Consider the following 17,351-nt stretch of genomic DNA (forward strand, 5'->3'; position numbering starts at 1 on the left):
TACCATGATGTATTTTAAATCATTGCTTTAATATTGCATTGGTATTAAAAGGTTTTGTAAATGCATTAAGGTCCATTAGCGGCTATTGAAAATGCGTAATACTTGACTACATACGATGGTGTTCACTTTTATAGAAATCAAACAATTTTTATTTAACTGAAATGGCTCAAAAAATTTTATGACTATTCAAAAGTGCTTTTGAATAAAAAAAATATATATTTCTAAACAATGGCAAAAATTTATCGGTAGCCAATTGGGAATATAGTCCTCATTATTATCAACTGGCTACTTGCCTCGGCTTCGCACGGGTGTACATGTATTATATATGTATATAAACCTTCCTCTTGAATCACTCTATCTACATATTAAAAAAACCGCTTCAAAATCCGTTGCGTAGTTTTAATTTTTTTTATTACAAGATATGCATTTTTTTTTTTTATTTATTTAAATTTATTTTTGTTTTAATTTTTTAAATTTACAGAGAAGTATTATATATCAATTTAAAAGTATTTAGATAATGATTAAGACGACGTGGTTAATTTGATTTCCTTATATAAAAAGAGGAAATTCTAGCTTCTAATTTTGAAAAATGACAAATTACTATTTACTATAAACTTCTATATTAACGTCGATTACATATAAGCACCGATTATATATAAGTCGATTATATATAAGCACCTATAATATATATATAGCTATAATTTACTTTAACTAGTCGACAGCACTGAGTCTATTTGATTTAAGACTCTGAATAAGACTTGCTGCATAAATATCATTTCAATTCAGTTATGATAATAAGGTATTTAGCCCGTATTTCTGTGGTGTTTGTACTTTATAGTCTGCTTCAAAAGGTGTGAACGTTTGTGGAAAGGACTCGGTTGTTAGTGTATTTTACATTTTACAATTGTGAGTAGCTTTGACGTGGTCTAGTGTTTTGAGTAGTCATGCTCACTAAAATGTCCAGACTTGTGGCGGCGTGGTGGGCCGGCTCATTGGGCTCCCTAAAATATGGTCGAGCGCAGTGATGGCTGGCTCATCCGTCATACTCGTGAACGGGTGTTGCTTGTAGGGACTGGTCTGCTTTAATCACTATGACTGATTTCCTCTTATTAATTGTTTAACCAGTTGGTTATGTATTCAATATCTTTTCTTTTTGAGTATTTAATTGAATTAGTGCTAATTGGTGGTTTGTATTCACACACTTAAACTTAAAAATGTAAAGTAATAATAAAATTATATAAAGAGCAACACGCAAGTTTCTTGCTCGTTCTTCTTGTGATGAGACAGCTTTCCGAACGAGCGGTAGATTAAAAAAATGTAATGACTGTTCAAAAGTGCTTCAATGTAAGTTTATTTGAATAAATGATTTTCTATTCTATTCTATTCTATTTGAACGATCAATTGCAGATAATTTATTGGGAATACCTGTATATTTGTAGGTGTTATGAATGTGTTTTGTTAATCATATATATAAAATTCTCGTGTCACAATGTTAGTTACCATACTCCTTCGAAATGGCTTGACCGATTTTTATGAAATTTTATATGCATATTCAGTAAGTCTGAGAATCGGCTACTATCTATTTTTCATACCTCTAAGTGATAAGGGATGGCCACAACCGTAAAATTTTTTTTTGTACATTTATTTTTTATAATGTAATATTAAAAATACATACAACGCTAAATTTTCACCCTTCTACCATCAACCCCTATTTTTAATAGCTATTTTAATTTATATAGCAAAACAACGTTTCCGGGGTCAGCTAGTAAACTATAAATAAGTAATTTTTTGCGCCAACTTTGACGATGCTTGTATCAGTCTTGATAACGTAGATCGATTACTGACTCTTATGATATGTCAAATCTACCGTCAGTTCGGAATGACTTCGAGATGAGAAGAACTGACAAGAAACTCAGCTCGTAGTCTTTTCAACTAAATGTTGGTACATGTTTACAATAATACAGATTCATTTTTAAATTCAAATTTGGGAATCCTAATTACGGTTTATATGTAGTTATGACAATGATTTTTTTATCTGTTTTGTTTTATACGATGGTGACAAACAAGTATACGGCCCATTTGATGGTAAACGATTACCGTAGCCTATGGACGCCTGACACCAAAGGTGTCTCGTGCATGTTTCTATCCTTAAGAAACATTAATATTTCTTGAAAAATTAAAATGTTAGCAGTTATTTATTTATTTATTATAGCTTTGCATTCCATAATTTTACAGTAGATAGATATCTATCTAGATATTTAGATAGATCGGTATATTTCAAAGTAGGTTAATTATGGACCTTGCTGGGCACAGCAAACGGAAGAGAATACTGTGTACGCTGTACCATGGTGCAGATGACAGTTGCTAATTTTACATTTAACAATAGCTATAACTAGCAATCGAAAGTAATAATTGGTATATGAGAACTGGCCAAGTTAGACCTTAGGCTACAGTATATTATCCTAAGTTATAAGAAGAAATGATATTTTATATTGTTATAAACACATTTCAGGACAGACCATTGAACTTGGCACCCATTTAGATCTCATCTCTTTTGTCGTAGAAGTCAACAATCAAGGCATATATCATAATATTAAACTCGGCTATCATTTCACATTTATGTTTTTGATGGGATTCATAATACAGAAACAGTTACCAATTTTACATTTACAATTGCTATATTTAAGTTATTAATGTATAACTTAATAACTGTATTATGTCATGTTTAAGTTAATACAGTTATGAATGTATAACTTAATAACTGTATTAACTTAAATATAGCAATTGTAAATGTAAAATTGGTAACTGTTTCTATATTACGAATTAGGTACAGCTGAAATACTAAGTCATAATTTGTAAATTGTTACAACTTTTAAAAGTGAAACGAAACAATAATGAAACTTACACATGCACTATGCTACAGCGCATATGGTAGCTATAAGTAGCCTAGCGTATGCAAAAGGCAGAATGATATCAAGTCTGGCTGTGTTGAGAAACTCTTTTGATATATTTAAAGTTTTCTTGTACTCTCTAATCAAAATTATAAAAACAGAATTATATTATGTCACTTCACTTTCTACCATCTTACCATTAAATACATTTTTCCAGTCATAAATAGTTTTACATATTTCTACAACAGGCTGACATGTTTTGTTACGGTTAGCATCTCGCACTTAACGAGATGCTGTGTGGGAGATCTGTGAAAGTAAATTGGTGTTTTTATTTATGATAGCAACATAGAATATCAGGCAATTATGCCAATTGTCTAGTCATAATATTTATTTATTTATACCCTAGTAGCTGTAGCGGACTCCTTGATGGATATAGTAAAAGTTAATGAAAATAGGTAGATGTTTGAACAGACTTCTTTTATTACAGAGCGCAGTGACAGAAGTATTATAAACCAAAAATTATATAAAGAACATCATATTTTGAATATGGATAAAAGAATATATAAAAACTGCCAGTGACTCCCATTGTAGGTCTAACAGATATTTTATTATTACTAACTGTCCACGTGAACACCATTCCGCAGAATCTACACATGTAAATAAAATTGGAGCGTCTGTTTGTAATATTGAAATAATCGGTTTTTACTACACGCATATGAATATAAATACGGTACATAGACCAAAATAACATTTGTTATAATTTTTGTCTGTCCGTCAGTTTATTCCGGCTAATCTCTGACATGGAGCGATTTTGACGGGATTTATTTTGGCAGGTAGCTGATGTAATAAGGAGTAACTTAGGCTATAGGCTATAGGCTAAATATAAAGTTAAATTCCAAGCGGATGAAGTCGTGTGTTAAATAATATGTCAAAGGTTTTGAAGTTTAGTTAAGCAAATAAATTTCTTTCGTTTGACAGGTACGAAACTGTTAGTATGCGAAAATAAAGATGTGTTTTTACTATTTTCCATGCAATTTGTTTATATTTTCTTACTACGTAAGGTAGGTTACAAATATTTCAAAATAAAAATTAGCCAAATCGGTCCAGTTGTTCTCGAGTTATAGCGAGAGATTAGCAGATAATTTAAATTTCTATATGTGAAATTTTTAAAATTAGAAGAAGTTAAGCATAGAAAAAATATATTTCGTCTTTATATTAAACATATGTTGATTAGTAATATCTGGGCTTAATGCCAGTGGCCATCTCTATCAGTCAAGTTGAAATAATACAGATATACTCTATCATAGACTGCGGCAAATACTATGATAATTATAGATATTAAAATACATACAGATGTACATAATTACATCCATGTACATCTATACATATAAACAAAATTGGAGCGTCTGTTTGTAATATTGAAATAACTGTTTTTTACTACATGCATATGAATATAAATATGGTACATACATCAAATTAACACTTTTAAAAATTTTTGTCTGTATGTCTGTCGGTTTGTTTGTTCCGGCTAATCTCTGAAATGGCTGGACCGATTTTAACGGGACTTTTTTGCAGGTAGCTGTAATAAGGAGTAACTTAGGCTACTTTTATTTTAGAAAAATAAAGTAATATTCTTCGCGGACGAAGTCGCGTGTACAGCTAGTATCAAATATAAATATTGCAAGCGTATATTTTGTATAAAGACTAACAAATCCAACCTAAAACGTAGGTTGTCCATCCGTTTTTTTCGAACTATTCTATTGAAAGAAAAAGAAAAAAGAAAAACATTTATTGTCAACTATTATCTAGACACGCGGCAGCGTGTCAAGCCGAGTTTCAAGTAAACTGGCTTGCAGCACCGTGTGTATATTTACACGAACCATTTGGAGCCACTTTTGACCCCCTCATAACTCAAAAACTCTTTCACACAAACCTGTCAAATTTGGTTCATATATTGAGACTTGCGAGATAAATATGTGTTCCAAATTTCATAAACATATCTCAAACGGTTATTTAGATATTAATGTCCAAAAATCGTCATTTTTATCACTGATCAACTATAGATCAAAATTATAACCCACTTCCAGATGACCTAGGAAGTTCAAATTTGGTATGCAGATAGGTAATTAGGTGAATATAAAGGAAAAAATCTGAAACTGGTAAATTGTTATCATTTTACTACAATTTTTCACTTTAATTGATTCTATTTCAACTTAAACTGGACGAATACTAAAATTTTATGAAAACGTCGATAGCCACCAATTGACATTGATCCCTGGCGAAAAATCTCATCTTGTACTGGACGGTAAGTAATATTGTATGAAAACGTCGATCATTACCAATTTACGTTGACCCCTTCACATCAGTGTCGATAACTAGCAAACTTCAAATATTGCATTGAGCGGTAAACACTAGTTGCTATAATTTAGATTCTGTCTAAAATATACTCGTACTTATAACTAGGAGTATAGTCGAATTTCGTATTTATTATGTTATTAACTGAGATTTGGTATTAATTATTGTTTCAATATTTAGCGCACATCGATAGTGTAAAATCATTATTTTTATAAATAATTATTAAATAATAGGCATTTCGGTATAGGGCGCCGCGGCGGCGCCGTGTGGGAGCGGTGCGATAAAACTCAATGTTTTGTTTCTGGATATCTAACCTATAAGGTTGCGATTTATGCTACGAAATTCATAGCTTTCTTAAATTATACTTATATATTTGTGATTATATTATTATTACATTATTTTAGTAAATACGTATGGTATAGACAATAGTTTAAACCAAAAATTAATAACAATTTTAGTATAGTTATAACACAGATAACATAATATTACATAGTTATAAGTAGGAATGTACAGTTAACTCGAGAATGAGAACTTATTGGTAACAAATTGTTTTCTTGAGAATTCAATAGATAACAGTCAATTTGTTACATAATCGTCTTTACGAACTATAACGTGTCAATACCAAGTTTCAGATATTAAATAATGTATATGTTGATAGAGAACAATTCCGTATTTGCTTAACATATGCTATTACTATCCACAAATCACAAGGCCTTAGTTTTGGCAGTCCTCTTCTCAACATAGCCTCCTCTATATTTATTAAAGGGCAGGTTTACGTTGGACTCTTCAGAGTTAAAACCTTAGATGGAGTACGTCTTAACAATTTTGATCCAAGTCACGAGAGCTCTATTGTAGAGTACAACCATCTGTGGACGTTATACCGCCCCGATTTGCCCAAAAATTCCTGATACTGAATTGGCAATGCACTTGAACATTTAAAAGTTACAAGAAAATATAGAAAATAACACAAAAAAAAGACAATTATACCCCGTAAATATACGAAAATACAGTAATTTATCAAAAATAATTTGGTATTAATTTAGTTATAAATAAGTACCTCGTATAATTTATGTACAAAAAGTAATGATATCCCATCAAAAACATAAATGTGAAATGATAGCCGAGTTTAATATTATGATATATACCTTGATTGTTGACTTCTACGACAAAAGAGATGAGATCTAAATGGGTGCCAAGTTCAATGATCTGTCCTGAAATGTATTTATCACAATATAAAATATCATTTCTTCTTATAACTTAGGATAATATACTGTAGCCTAAGGTCTAACTTGGCTAGTTTTCATATACGAACAATACTGTAGCCTTCGCAAGTTCTAAACATGTTACTTGTCGGTTCCTATTTTAATATTAATAGTAACTAGCAATCGAAAGTAATAATTGGTATATGAGAACTGGCCAAGTTAGACCTTAGGCTACAGTATATTATCCTAAGTTATAAGAAGAAATGATATTTTATATTGTGATAAATACATTTCAGGACAGATCATTGAACTTGGCACCCATTTAGATCTCATCTCTTTTGTCGTAGAAGTCAACAATCAAGGTATATATCATAATATTAAACTCGGCTATCATTTCACATTTATGTTTTTGATGGGATTACATATACTTATTTGACAATTGTACACTTTACACACATATATATATATATATATACATACACATATGCACACACACTCATATACATATATACATACATACATACACACTTAGAACAAGTTACTGTTAGCCGCAGCTTTTATAGCTTCACCGAACGATAGCCGGTGAGTGCAGATAGCACTCCAAACCTGCAGAAGGTATTATGGAGCGGGTGAAGAGCAATTCCTGTCCGATGGATACGAGTTTAAATTGAGGGCACCGTTAGGGATTCGAACCTCGGCTCACGCCATCGTAATTTCGATCCCCATTTGAATCGAATTCAGATCGACTGGATGGGAGGCCATCTGCTTGCCATGTTTGATTTAAATATACACAGCGAAGTATGGGTTGATCAAGAGTTGCGTTCGCCATGACATCGGCAGTTGTCTACGTCACAACCCCATTTGGGATAGACGTCGTGAAGATATATGTTACTAACAAAAAAAACTAAACAAAAAAAGTCCCTTAATATGGCACTACTTTTTAAGTCAAGTTAAATTGAATTGTATTTCTGTTAGTTTTTAAGTAACCCTATGAATAGAATAGAATAGAAAATCATTTGTTCAAATAAACTTAATTTAAGCACTTTTGAATAGTGAACATTGTTTTTTAATCTACCGCTTATTCGGAAAGCTGTTTCATCACGTATTGAAAACCAACTAACTAGGATTGCCCCCGGAGTTGATGCCGGGGCAAACGGGATCGCCCCGAGCCCGCAATCTTCACCCCCCTAGAGGGATGATCAGTGTCGATTGTGACACTGATCATCCCTCTAGGGGGGATCACCTCCCTAGAGTCAGTGTCAGTCACTAATAATTTTTTTTTATTGTTACAGGTAATCCATCTTGCTGAAATTTCGTTCAATTACATTCACCTACATTTCGAACATATCATTATCGTGTTACCTTAATGTGTTTTTATATTTATTTTATGTATCTTTTTTTAATATTGGTGCAATAAAGAGTTATAAATAAAATAAAGAAATGAATGGTGTTTGAAAAAAAACAATGCAATATTTATTAATGGACTCGTTTGTCGTTTAATTGAAATACAAGTGAAAAGAAGTGTATACAATTTCTAAAATGGTGAGTTTAAATGAATTTGACCAGAAATATCTATATATAATTTTATAAGAATTGTGCTAAATGGATATTTTCGAATGTTAGGTAGTTCAATCGAGTTATATTCTTGTTTTACCTACAGTATTATGTTGTGTTACTATTATTGAAATACGGTTTTACGTACGTACTGTCAGTGATAGATTACGGTAGCATGAAAGTCTTTGTAATTTATTACGAAGTAATAAAATTGTTGGAAAAGTATATTTATTTCATTTTATACATATTTTTATACATTAATAAAAGTTTTATGTTGAACTTATAATAGAACAATATTAGGAAATAGAAATAGAAATAATCTTTATTCAAATAAACTCATTACAAGTACGTTTGAATAGTCATATTTTGATTCTACCACTCATTCGGAATGCAGAGTCATCACAAGAAGAATGAGCAAGAAACTTGTGTGTTGCTCTTTTGAATAGATGTTTTTTTTTTAGGTTTTTAGGACATTTAGGTGAAATCAGTTTGTTATTGTTGCGTAAGCTTATATTAGTGTAATCACTAACTCTTTTGAAATTGTCTATATTCTTCCTGGTATATATGATATTTTCATAAATGTATTGAGAATCACATAGGACATGTTATACAAAAATAGTAGGTAGACAATGTTTGTGGAATAATAAAGTGTTTTACTTTTATTTTTATATGTATATAGGTAAATAGAAAATATAGGAAAAATGCTAGCAATACGAAGATTTATATGAACAATTGACATGACAGCCTCGGTAGTCTAGTGGTTTGCACACCGCTTTACTATCCGATGGTCGTGGGTTCAATTCCTCGCACGTTACAAACATTTGTATTCATGAGTATGATTGTTTGTATCGGTCTGGGTGTTTTCTATGTATAATATGTATTTATTTACAAAAAAAAATGTATCCATATATTTATATCAGTTGTCTAGTACCCATAACACAAGCTCTGCTTAGCCTGGGTCTAGACGGCGCTGTGTGAACTGTCCTGAGATATTATTATTATTAATTATCAAGAAATTTAAGTATAAACATACATAATACAATAACATAACTATAAATTTAAATAAAAACTATAGAATAAAAAGACAGTACTGATTATGTTATCCAGTACGTATACATCTTAAAAACAAAAACACGTTAAATTAATTTTGTTACTCTTGTTTCCAGTAAAAAAGAAAAGAAAGAAAGAAAGACAAAATTAATAATAGTTATCTTTTCTTTTCTTTTTAAATCAAGCAAAGTATATTTTGTGATCTCCTTTTATATGATTTTATCTATTGTAAAATACTTGCGCAAATTAAAACTTAAGTGGAAGGAACTTAAAACAGATATTAATCCAGGTAAATGAATTTAGACAAAAATTTGAAAGCGTCGTAAATTTCAAATATTTCTTTAGAAGGAAGTTTTGATTTATCAGTGTTGTTATATAATAATTATTCGACTGCCTCGGCGGTCTAGCGGTTTAGGACGCTGCTTTACTTCTGATGTTCGCAGGTTCGGTTCCTCGCACGAGACAAACATTTGTATTCATGAGTATTGGTTTTAGTATTTTCTATGTATATTATGTATGTATTTACAAAGTATCCATATAATCATAACTAGGCTGTTTGGTACCAATAACACTGTATCGGTTTGTGTGTTTTCTATGTATAATATGCATGTATTTACAAAAAAAAATCTATGTATATGTATCAGTTATCTAGTACCCATAACACAAGCTTTAGCTAGCTTAACTTGGGTCTAGATGGCGCTGTGTGAATTGTCCTGAGATTATTATTATTATATTAAGTACTAGCTTTTGCCCGTGGCTTCGCTCGCGTTATTTTATCCCCTTGGGGGTGGAATTTATCAAAAATCTTTCTTAGGGGATGCCCACGTCATAGTAGCTTAATGCATGCAAAGTCCCAGCCCGATCGGTTTCAAATTGCAAAGTTTCACCCCCTAATTTATCCCCTCGGGGATAGAATTAATCAAAATCCTTTCTTAGCGGATGCCTACGTCATAACATCTACCTGCATGACAAATTTCAGCCCGATCCGTCCAGTGGTTTGGGCTGTGCGTTGATAGATCATTACGTCAGTCACCTTTGAGTTATATATATAGAGATGGATTTACAAAAAAATCTGTCTAAGACGTTAGGTATTACTTATAAATAAATGTATGCAACCTCATTTTGCTATATTATATAATTTTTATAAAGTTATCCGGCTCCGAAGACCAAAATGTTTGTACTATCCTTTTGTTCTTTTGAAAATTAAACAAATATTTTGCACTCATGTAAAGGATCTTGTATTTTCCTTTCAATGAATTAGCTCAGAATGACTAATTTAAAATTAGTGTTCTGTGTTCTTTTTTTAAAAAATATATAATATAGCAAAATGAGGTTTGCATACATTTATTTTTAAGTAACACCTAATGTCTTAGACAAAATCTATGTATTTATATCACTTGTTCAGTAACACAAGGTTCGCTTAGCGTGGAACTAGATGGCGCTGTGTGAATTGTCGTGAGATATGATTATCTATTATTTGTATGCTTTATTTTCTTGGCTTTTGCTGTTTTTTTTATTATTATGAATAATTCATCATCATCATCTGCTTCTTCCTTATCCCATTATTTGTGGTCGTCGTAATATGTTTTTCGCTTCCATTCATCCCTGTTGGCAGTCATCTCGTTATTTACTCCCTTTCTTACCATATCATCTTTCACACAGTCCATCCATCTCTTTTTCGGCCTTCCCCTGCCCTTATAACCATCCACATTCATATGTAACACCTTTCTTAAAATATTATCCATTATTATGAATAATTAATCCATCTAATAAGTATCAAGGTAGTCAGTAGGTGAAGTACTTAAGTAATAATTAGCAAATGATTCCACGATTGCTTTGAGTAGTGAGTGTACTAATTACACCATACACTAAAATTATTTATGTTATAAACTTCACTTTTGAACAATCAATTTTGTACATTAAACATTAAAGTTCAAAGTCTACTGTACGATGATTGTCGTATACACCATTATTGGTTTAGTAATGAGTGGATCGTGATTCTCCTTATGGGTAAATAATTGCACAGATTGCCTACATATAAATACTTGGAAGGTCGTGTCTTCTCTTTTACACGTTTGAAGGGAATATATTCGTTTGGTTTTATATTTATTTGTTTGTTCTTGTGGTTAAGTTTCTATTTTGTTTCAACCACAAAGAAGGATATGATTTTAATATGCAACTTACCTTGGAAGGTCGTGTCTTCTCTTTTACACGTTTGAAGGGAATATATTCGTTTGGTTTTATATTTAATTGTTTGTTCTTGTGGTTAAGTTTCTATTTTGTTTCAACCACAAAGAAGGATATGGTTTTAATATGCAACTTTATAGTATTTCTATTCTTGAGAAACTTACCACTCTGTCTTGTCTCCTCTGCCTAAAACTTCCTCGGATGACATTGCTTGAGCGATAGGACCTCCTTTTGTACTTTTGTACATCATTACTCCGTCACTTATGTTCTTTGTAGTGGTAATACACATCTCATGTTAATAGTTTATAAATATAACTAGCTAATCGTCCCGACATTGCCCCGGTGTACATGTATAAAAAAACCGCTTCAAAATCCGTTGAGTAGTTTTAACTGTGGTATTAGATGGCGCTGTGTGAACTGTCCAGGGTGAAAACAAAATTTCGATCAATTTGGTCGAAGCTCTGCTTACAGTTGTACTAGATGGCGCTGTGTTAATTGTCCAGGGTAAAAAACAAAATTACGACCAATTTCGTCGAAGCTCTGCTTACAGTTGTACTAGATGGCGCTGTGTTAATTGATCAGGGTGAAAACAAAATCCGACCACTTTGGTGTAAAGTCTGAGGGAACTAGTATTAAAATGGGTGTTCCTCAGGGCTCTATTCTGGGTCCTTTCTTCTTTTTAGTTTACATAAACGATCTTCCTTATATGGTAGAAAAGATAGCTGACATAGTTCTGTTTGCTAATGATACTTCATTAGTATTCAAAGTCAATCGACATATTGATGATATGGACGAAGTAAACGGTTCTCTCTCTTATGTTTTAAAATGGTTTACGGCAAATAATATGCTACTAAATGCAAATAAAACTAAATGTACCAAATTTACTCTCCCCAATGTAAGGCCGGTAGATTCAAAAATCGTATTGGACAATAAATCTATTAATTTTGTTGACGATACTGTATTTCTAGGTATCACATTAGATTCCAAGTTGCAATGGGGTGCTCATATTACTAAATTGGCGAGTCGACTTAGTTCTGCCGCTTATGCGGTAAGAAGAATTAGACAATTAACAGACGTGGCAACGGCTAAACTTGTCTATTTTAGCTATTTCCATAGCATTATGTCGTATGGTATTTTGTTATGGGGCAAAGCAGCTGATATAAATACAATATTTACTTTACAAAAGAGGGCCATTCGCTCCATTTATGGTATGGGTTCCAGGGAGTCATTGCGAGAGTGTTTTAAGGAATCAAATATCCTCACCGTTGCTTCTCAATACATTTATGAAAATATCATCTATGCCAGAAGGAATATAGACAGTTTCAAAAGAGTTAGTGATTGCACTAATAAAAGCTTACAAAACAATAACAAACTGATTTTACCTAAATGTCGTTTGGCTAAAGTTAGTAATTCGTTTTATGGCAATTGCGTAAGGTTTTACAATAAAATACCAGAGTATGTTATAAATCTGCCAGAAAAAAGATTTAAATGTCAAATAAAAGAGTTCCTTTGCAAAAAAGCTTACTATAAAATTGAAGAATTCGTTAACGATAATAATGTTTTTATAGAAAAACTTTAAATCCATAGCACTGACAATATTATCTGATTACATTAATAATGAGTGCGTAGCGACTTCTATGTTGATTATCGCATGCCTCTTACTTGTTATACTGTAATTATTTATATAAAAAAAAACATCTATTAAAAAGAGCAACACACAAGTTTCTTGCTCATTCTTCTTGTGATGAATCTGCATTCCGAATGAGTGGTAGAATCAAAATATGACTATTCAAAAGTGCTTGTAATGAGTTTATTTGAATAAAGATTATTTCTATTTCTATTTGGTCGAAGTTCAACTTACGGTGGTACTAGATGGCGCTGTGTTAATTGTCCAGGGTGAAAACAAAATTTCGACCAATTGGGTCGAAGCTCAACGTACTGTGGTACTAGATGGCGCTGTATTAATTTGTGTTTATTGCCCAGGGTAAAAAAAAAAGAATTTCAACCACTTGGGGACCACTAGTTTCATTAAGTATTACTTATTGCTCTTAAAAATACACTGAACAAGAGCTCGGCGCGCCACGACTTCACCTTACCTTATAAATGCAACGAGTCATAAAAATAAATGTCCTATATGTTGGAAGGCTCTATTACTCGCCAAGTGTTAGCTATCTCGATAGCTTTTTATTATACATTTTAAACACCTCTAGCTATTTACATATCAGGTTACAGAGAGCAACCAATCTCATAGAAATACATTTCGCGTTCTTATTTGCACTGAGTTGCTATATTTGAACGAGATCTTCATAATGATTATTACAGCATCTTGTTGGGGTTTTATCTACATAGGACTTTCATTCATTTTTAAATACATGACTATTTACTCCCTCCGATCGATTCCTGGACCAATTCAATCGGTCGAAATTACAACCTAAGCTTAAGTTTGAACCCCTATCGGTGCCCTCAGACTAAAGTCGTATCCATTAAGTAGGAGTTGGCCTTCAGCCGCTCTATAAGTCTTTCCACGGGTTTGGAGTGCTATCTGCACTCGCCCTCTATCATTCGGTGAAGCTGTAAAGGCCAGATGAGGTCAGGAGATTTGAATACTTAGAAAATAGTTTTTATATGAAATTGTGCAAATGCCTGCGCTGATAGTCGGGGCACCAGTGTAGGATGCTAGAAAGGGAATGAATTTAGAAGAATAGAGTAGAGAGGGAACTATTTATTAAGGATTTTAAAATCAACAAATTTGATGTGGGTACTATTCAGAGCATACTACATGCTCATACTACGGATGTTGCTCTGCGCTTGTGTGCGCTGATAAAAGCAGCTTAATAAATGGATCCCTCACAGTTGGCAATTGTTTGTTATTTTTAAGAATTGTTCCGATTAGTTTGCTATAATGAGGTTGACATGTCTAAAAACAAAAACCCCAAAATTAGTCTAAGATTAAAAAAAAAATTTTTTGAAAAATTAGTTAGTCCTCATTCAAGCGAATTGATTAGAAATAACCAGAATTAACGATAACGGTAGAACATGTATATGAAATTTAATGTTTGACTTGGTGATATATTTTAAATTACTTATTGTAAAATAAAACGTGTTCAAAAGGCAAGCTTAATGTCATATAGCATTCTCTACCAGTTAACTTCTAGGTAGATATACAAAATGTTATAGGAGAGACATTGCGAAAAATTGAGACAATCATTATCATCATCATTACATAGTATAAAACAAAGTCGCTGTCGCTGTCTGTACGTCCCTATCCTGCCCTTAAATCTTTAAAACTACGTACGGATTCTGAAGCGGTTTTTTAAAATAGAGTGATTCAAGAGTATATGTATAATACATGTACACCCGTGCGAAGCCGGGTCGAGTATCTAGTATTGTATAAATAACTAAACAATATTTATGTAATATATAATTAAGTTATATAAATATAATATATTTTATACTATTAGTAAGAAATTCGTTTTCGAAAAACTAGGAAACTAGTTTTTCAATAGGTACAATAAGCACTGAGATTTATTAACAGAAAAGAGATATGGTATGAGAGACATACCTATATACATATTATATACCTATATGCAGATTGAAAACATTAACATCTTGCGTGGGAAGTTAATAAAATTTTGACTTAACCTACTTATTACTATTTATTGAAAATTTTCTTTAATGGGTGCACGTATTTAGTTAATGAAATAATAAAAATTAATTTAAATATGCCTCGTATATTTATATATTTTATTTACTGTGCTATATATAGGAATACACAAATGAAACACTACTAAAATCTCAACAAACCAATTTATTTCATCCTCCATCAACCCATCCTAAAACCAATTCAATACCAGGCCAACAATTCCTCTTAACAGTACGTGAGCAGTTCCTCCATGGAGCACGGTTTATCACAACACTCCGACGCGACCCCCCGCTTACCCCTGGCGGCGTTCAGGGCCCTGGCCCCTCTCGAACTGATCCAGGGCCACACGAACTCACCATTGTACTCCGGCAGAGAAATATATGGCCCCGACCTCTTCACTGCGATGTCTCCATCGCAAATGTACGCTAATGTGGTAGCCAGCCGTCGCCCGCAGTAGAACTGCCTTGGGGTCTCTCCAGATACAAAAGACGCCACTGCAAACAAGGCGATTAACACGACGCTTTGGAACTTCATGGTCGTTCGTTATTGTATGAAATACAGGGAAGGAATGGTTTTGGAATTCTCATCTTCCCAGTTTTATACGGGGTTTTTCATTAATATTCAATAGTATGTCTGGGAGGTGGATATATTATCCTAATGAGAAGTGAATGTGACCACGACATGTGCGCAACATTGATACTTGGCTGAGCATTCGAGCTGAAACGCGCCAGACATGTCTGCTCTTCAGACATGTCTGGGTCATTGATGCCTACTGTTTACTACTCATAAATTACAATATTCTATAAGGATGTTATTATAAATAGAACTGCGTGCGTATTTGTTTTTTGTACGCGTAACCAATTCGTGTACTTGTAATGGCGTTAATTTTTTATTATTATATCTTTACTAGCTACTCGCCCCGGCATCGCACGGGTGTACATGTATTATATATGTAAACCTTCCTCATTAATCACTCTATCTATTAAAAACCGCTTTAAAATCCGTTGCGTAGTTTTAAAGATTTAAGCATACATAGGGACGGACAGACAGCGACAGCGACTTTGTTTTATACTATGTAATAATACATTCTTTTCAGATGTTCTGATTTACTTGTATTATTTACAGAATTACATATTGCTATTAGCATTGTTATTCCATCGTGTGTTCGTTGTCTGATGATTATTTTTAATTTTTTTTAATGAATTATATTACCACATTTACAGATCAGAAATCCTTTTATCAGGTAGAGCTATATAGGAATTTAACCAACAAGACACTACATTTTCTAAATATGACATGTCATGAGATGTTCGATATATACTAACATAAAGCATAGACGATGTGACTAAATGTGTAACTAAATTCAGCAAAATAAAGAAGGAGTATGTAAAAAGAGACTTAAAGGGAAGAGAGATTAAGTGCCATTGTAATTGTGTTCAGCAGGGCTGAGTTATATGGCAATGAAATTAATAAATTGATATTAACTTAAAAATGTAAAGTTACAACTAAATTATTCAAAAGAGAAACACGCAAGTTTCTTGCTCGTTCTTCTTGTGTTGAGACTACTTTCCTAATAAGCAGTAGATTAAAAAAAGGTAATGACTATTTAAAAATGCTTCAATATAAATTTATTTGAATAAAGAATTTTCTATTATATTCTATTCTAATATATTGTTGTTGTTTAAATCGGCTCCAACAACAGAAAAACTCACCGAGACCGAAAGCCGAGAAGGCTTTCGGTGAGTTTTTCTAATGATTTGGATTCAGATGGTATGGCCATGTAATGCGAGGAGACGAGAAATATGCGGTCCAAAAAGCTGTACTAACTGAACATAAAAGAGGTAGAGGATGTCCTCCAGCTAACTGATGGACCAGTATGACAAATCTCATCGATAGGGAAGAATTGCCCGACCCGACAACCCAGGACAGATTGTCCTGTCGCCGCAAAGTTAAGAGAGCCGACCCTATATAAAGTGGGAAGAAGGTTCCATTATAATATGTTACGGGGGCAAAACACCATAGTTCTCAGGTAACATATGAATAGTAATATCCATAGTATTGTTAATATAGATGATAGTTACCAGTTTTGATCAGGAACCCCGTCAACTTTCTTCGTTTTACTGTTACATAAATAAATAAGTGATGCATTTGAAAGTATGCAAATAAATGAACTATGTAAAAAGTGCGGTGTGAAAACTAATCAAAACAAATCAAACAAATTAATGAACTATGCAAAAAATGTGGTGTGAAAATCAGACTGACTAAATCAAGAACAAGTAAGGAAAAACGTGCTAGCTAGACATAGTCTAATTAGATCTACTTTCTAATCAAGTTTAGGCAATCACGTCGGGAAAAACTGGTGGATTGAAACCTAATACACTCTGGATTAGGTTCTAGATTATGCAATCGTTTGAGTAATAAATAACAGGGTCTAAAACAAGGGATACAGAAGGTAAACTGTTTAACCGC

At 32.6% G+C, this 17,351-nt stretch overlaps 2 protein-coding genes across 3 annotated transcripts in view; one reads left to right on the forward strand and one right to left on the reverse strand.

Moving 5' to 3' along the window:
• The window catches only part of LOC131851546 (netrin-B-like), a 247,031-nt gene that overhangs the window by 68,478 nt on the left and 161,202 nt on the right, over positions 1-17,351 (forward strand). The gene's annotated exons all lie outside the window — the stretch shown is intronic.
• Positions 15,035-15,433, reverse strand: LOC131851548 (bombyxin A-1 homolog). Its single transcript, XM_059202057.1, has one exon. It carries the CDS (start codon positions 15,414-15,416, stop codon positions 15,108-15,110), a length of 309 nt encoding a protein of 102 aa, XP_059058040.1. The 5' UTR covers positions 15,417-15,433; the 3' UTR covers positions 15,035-15,107.

Source organism: Achroia grisella, unplaced genomic scaffold (genome assembly GCF_030625045.1).
Source record: "Achroia grisella isolate CSIRO2021 unplaced genomic scaffold, CSIRO_AGI_Agris_v1 utg784, whole genome shotgun sequence".
Lineage (NCBI taxonomy): Eukaryota > Metazoa > Arthropoda > Insecta > Lepidoptera > Pyralidae > Achroia > Achroia grisella.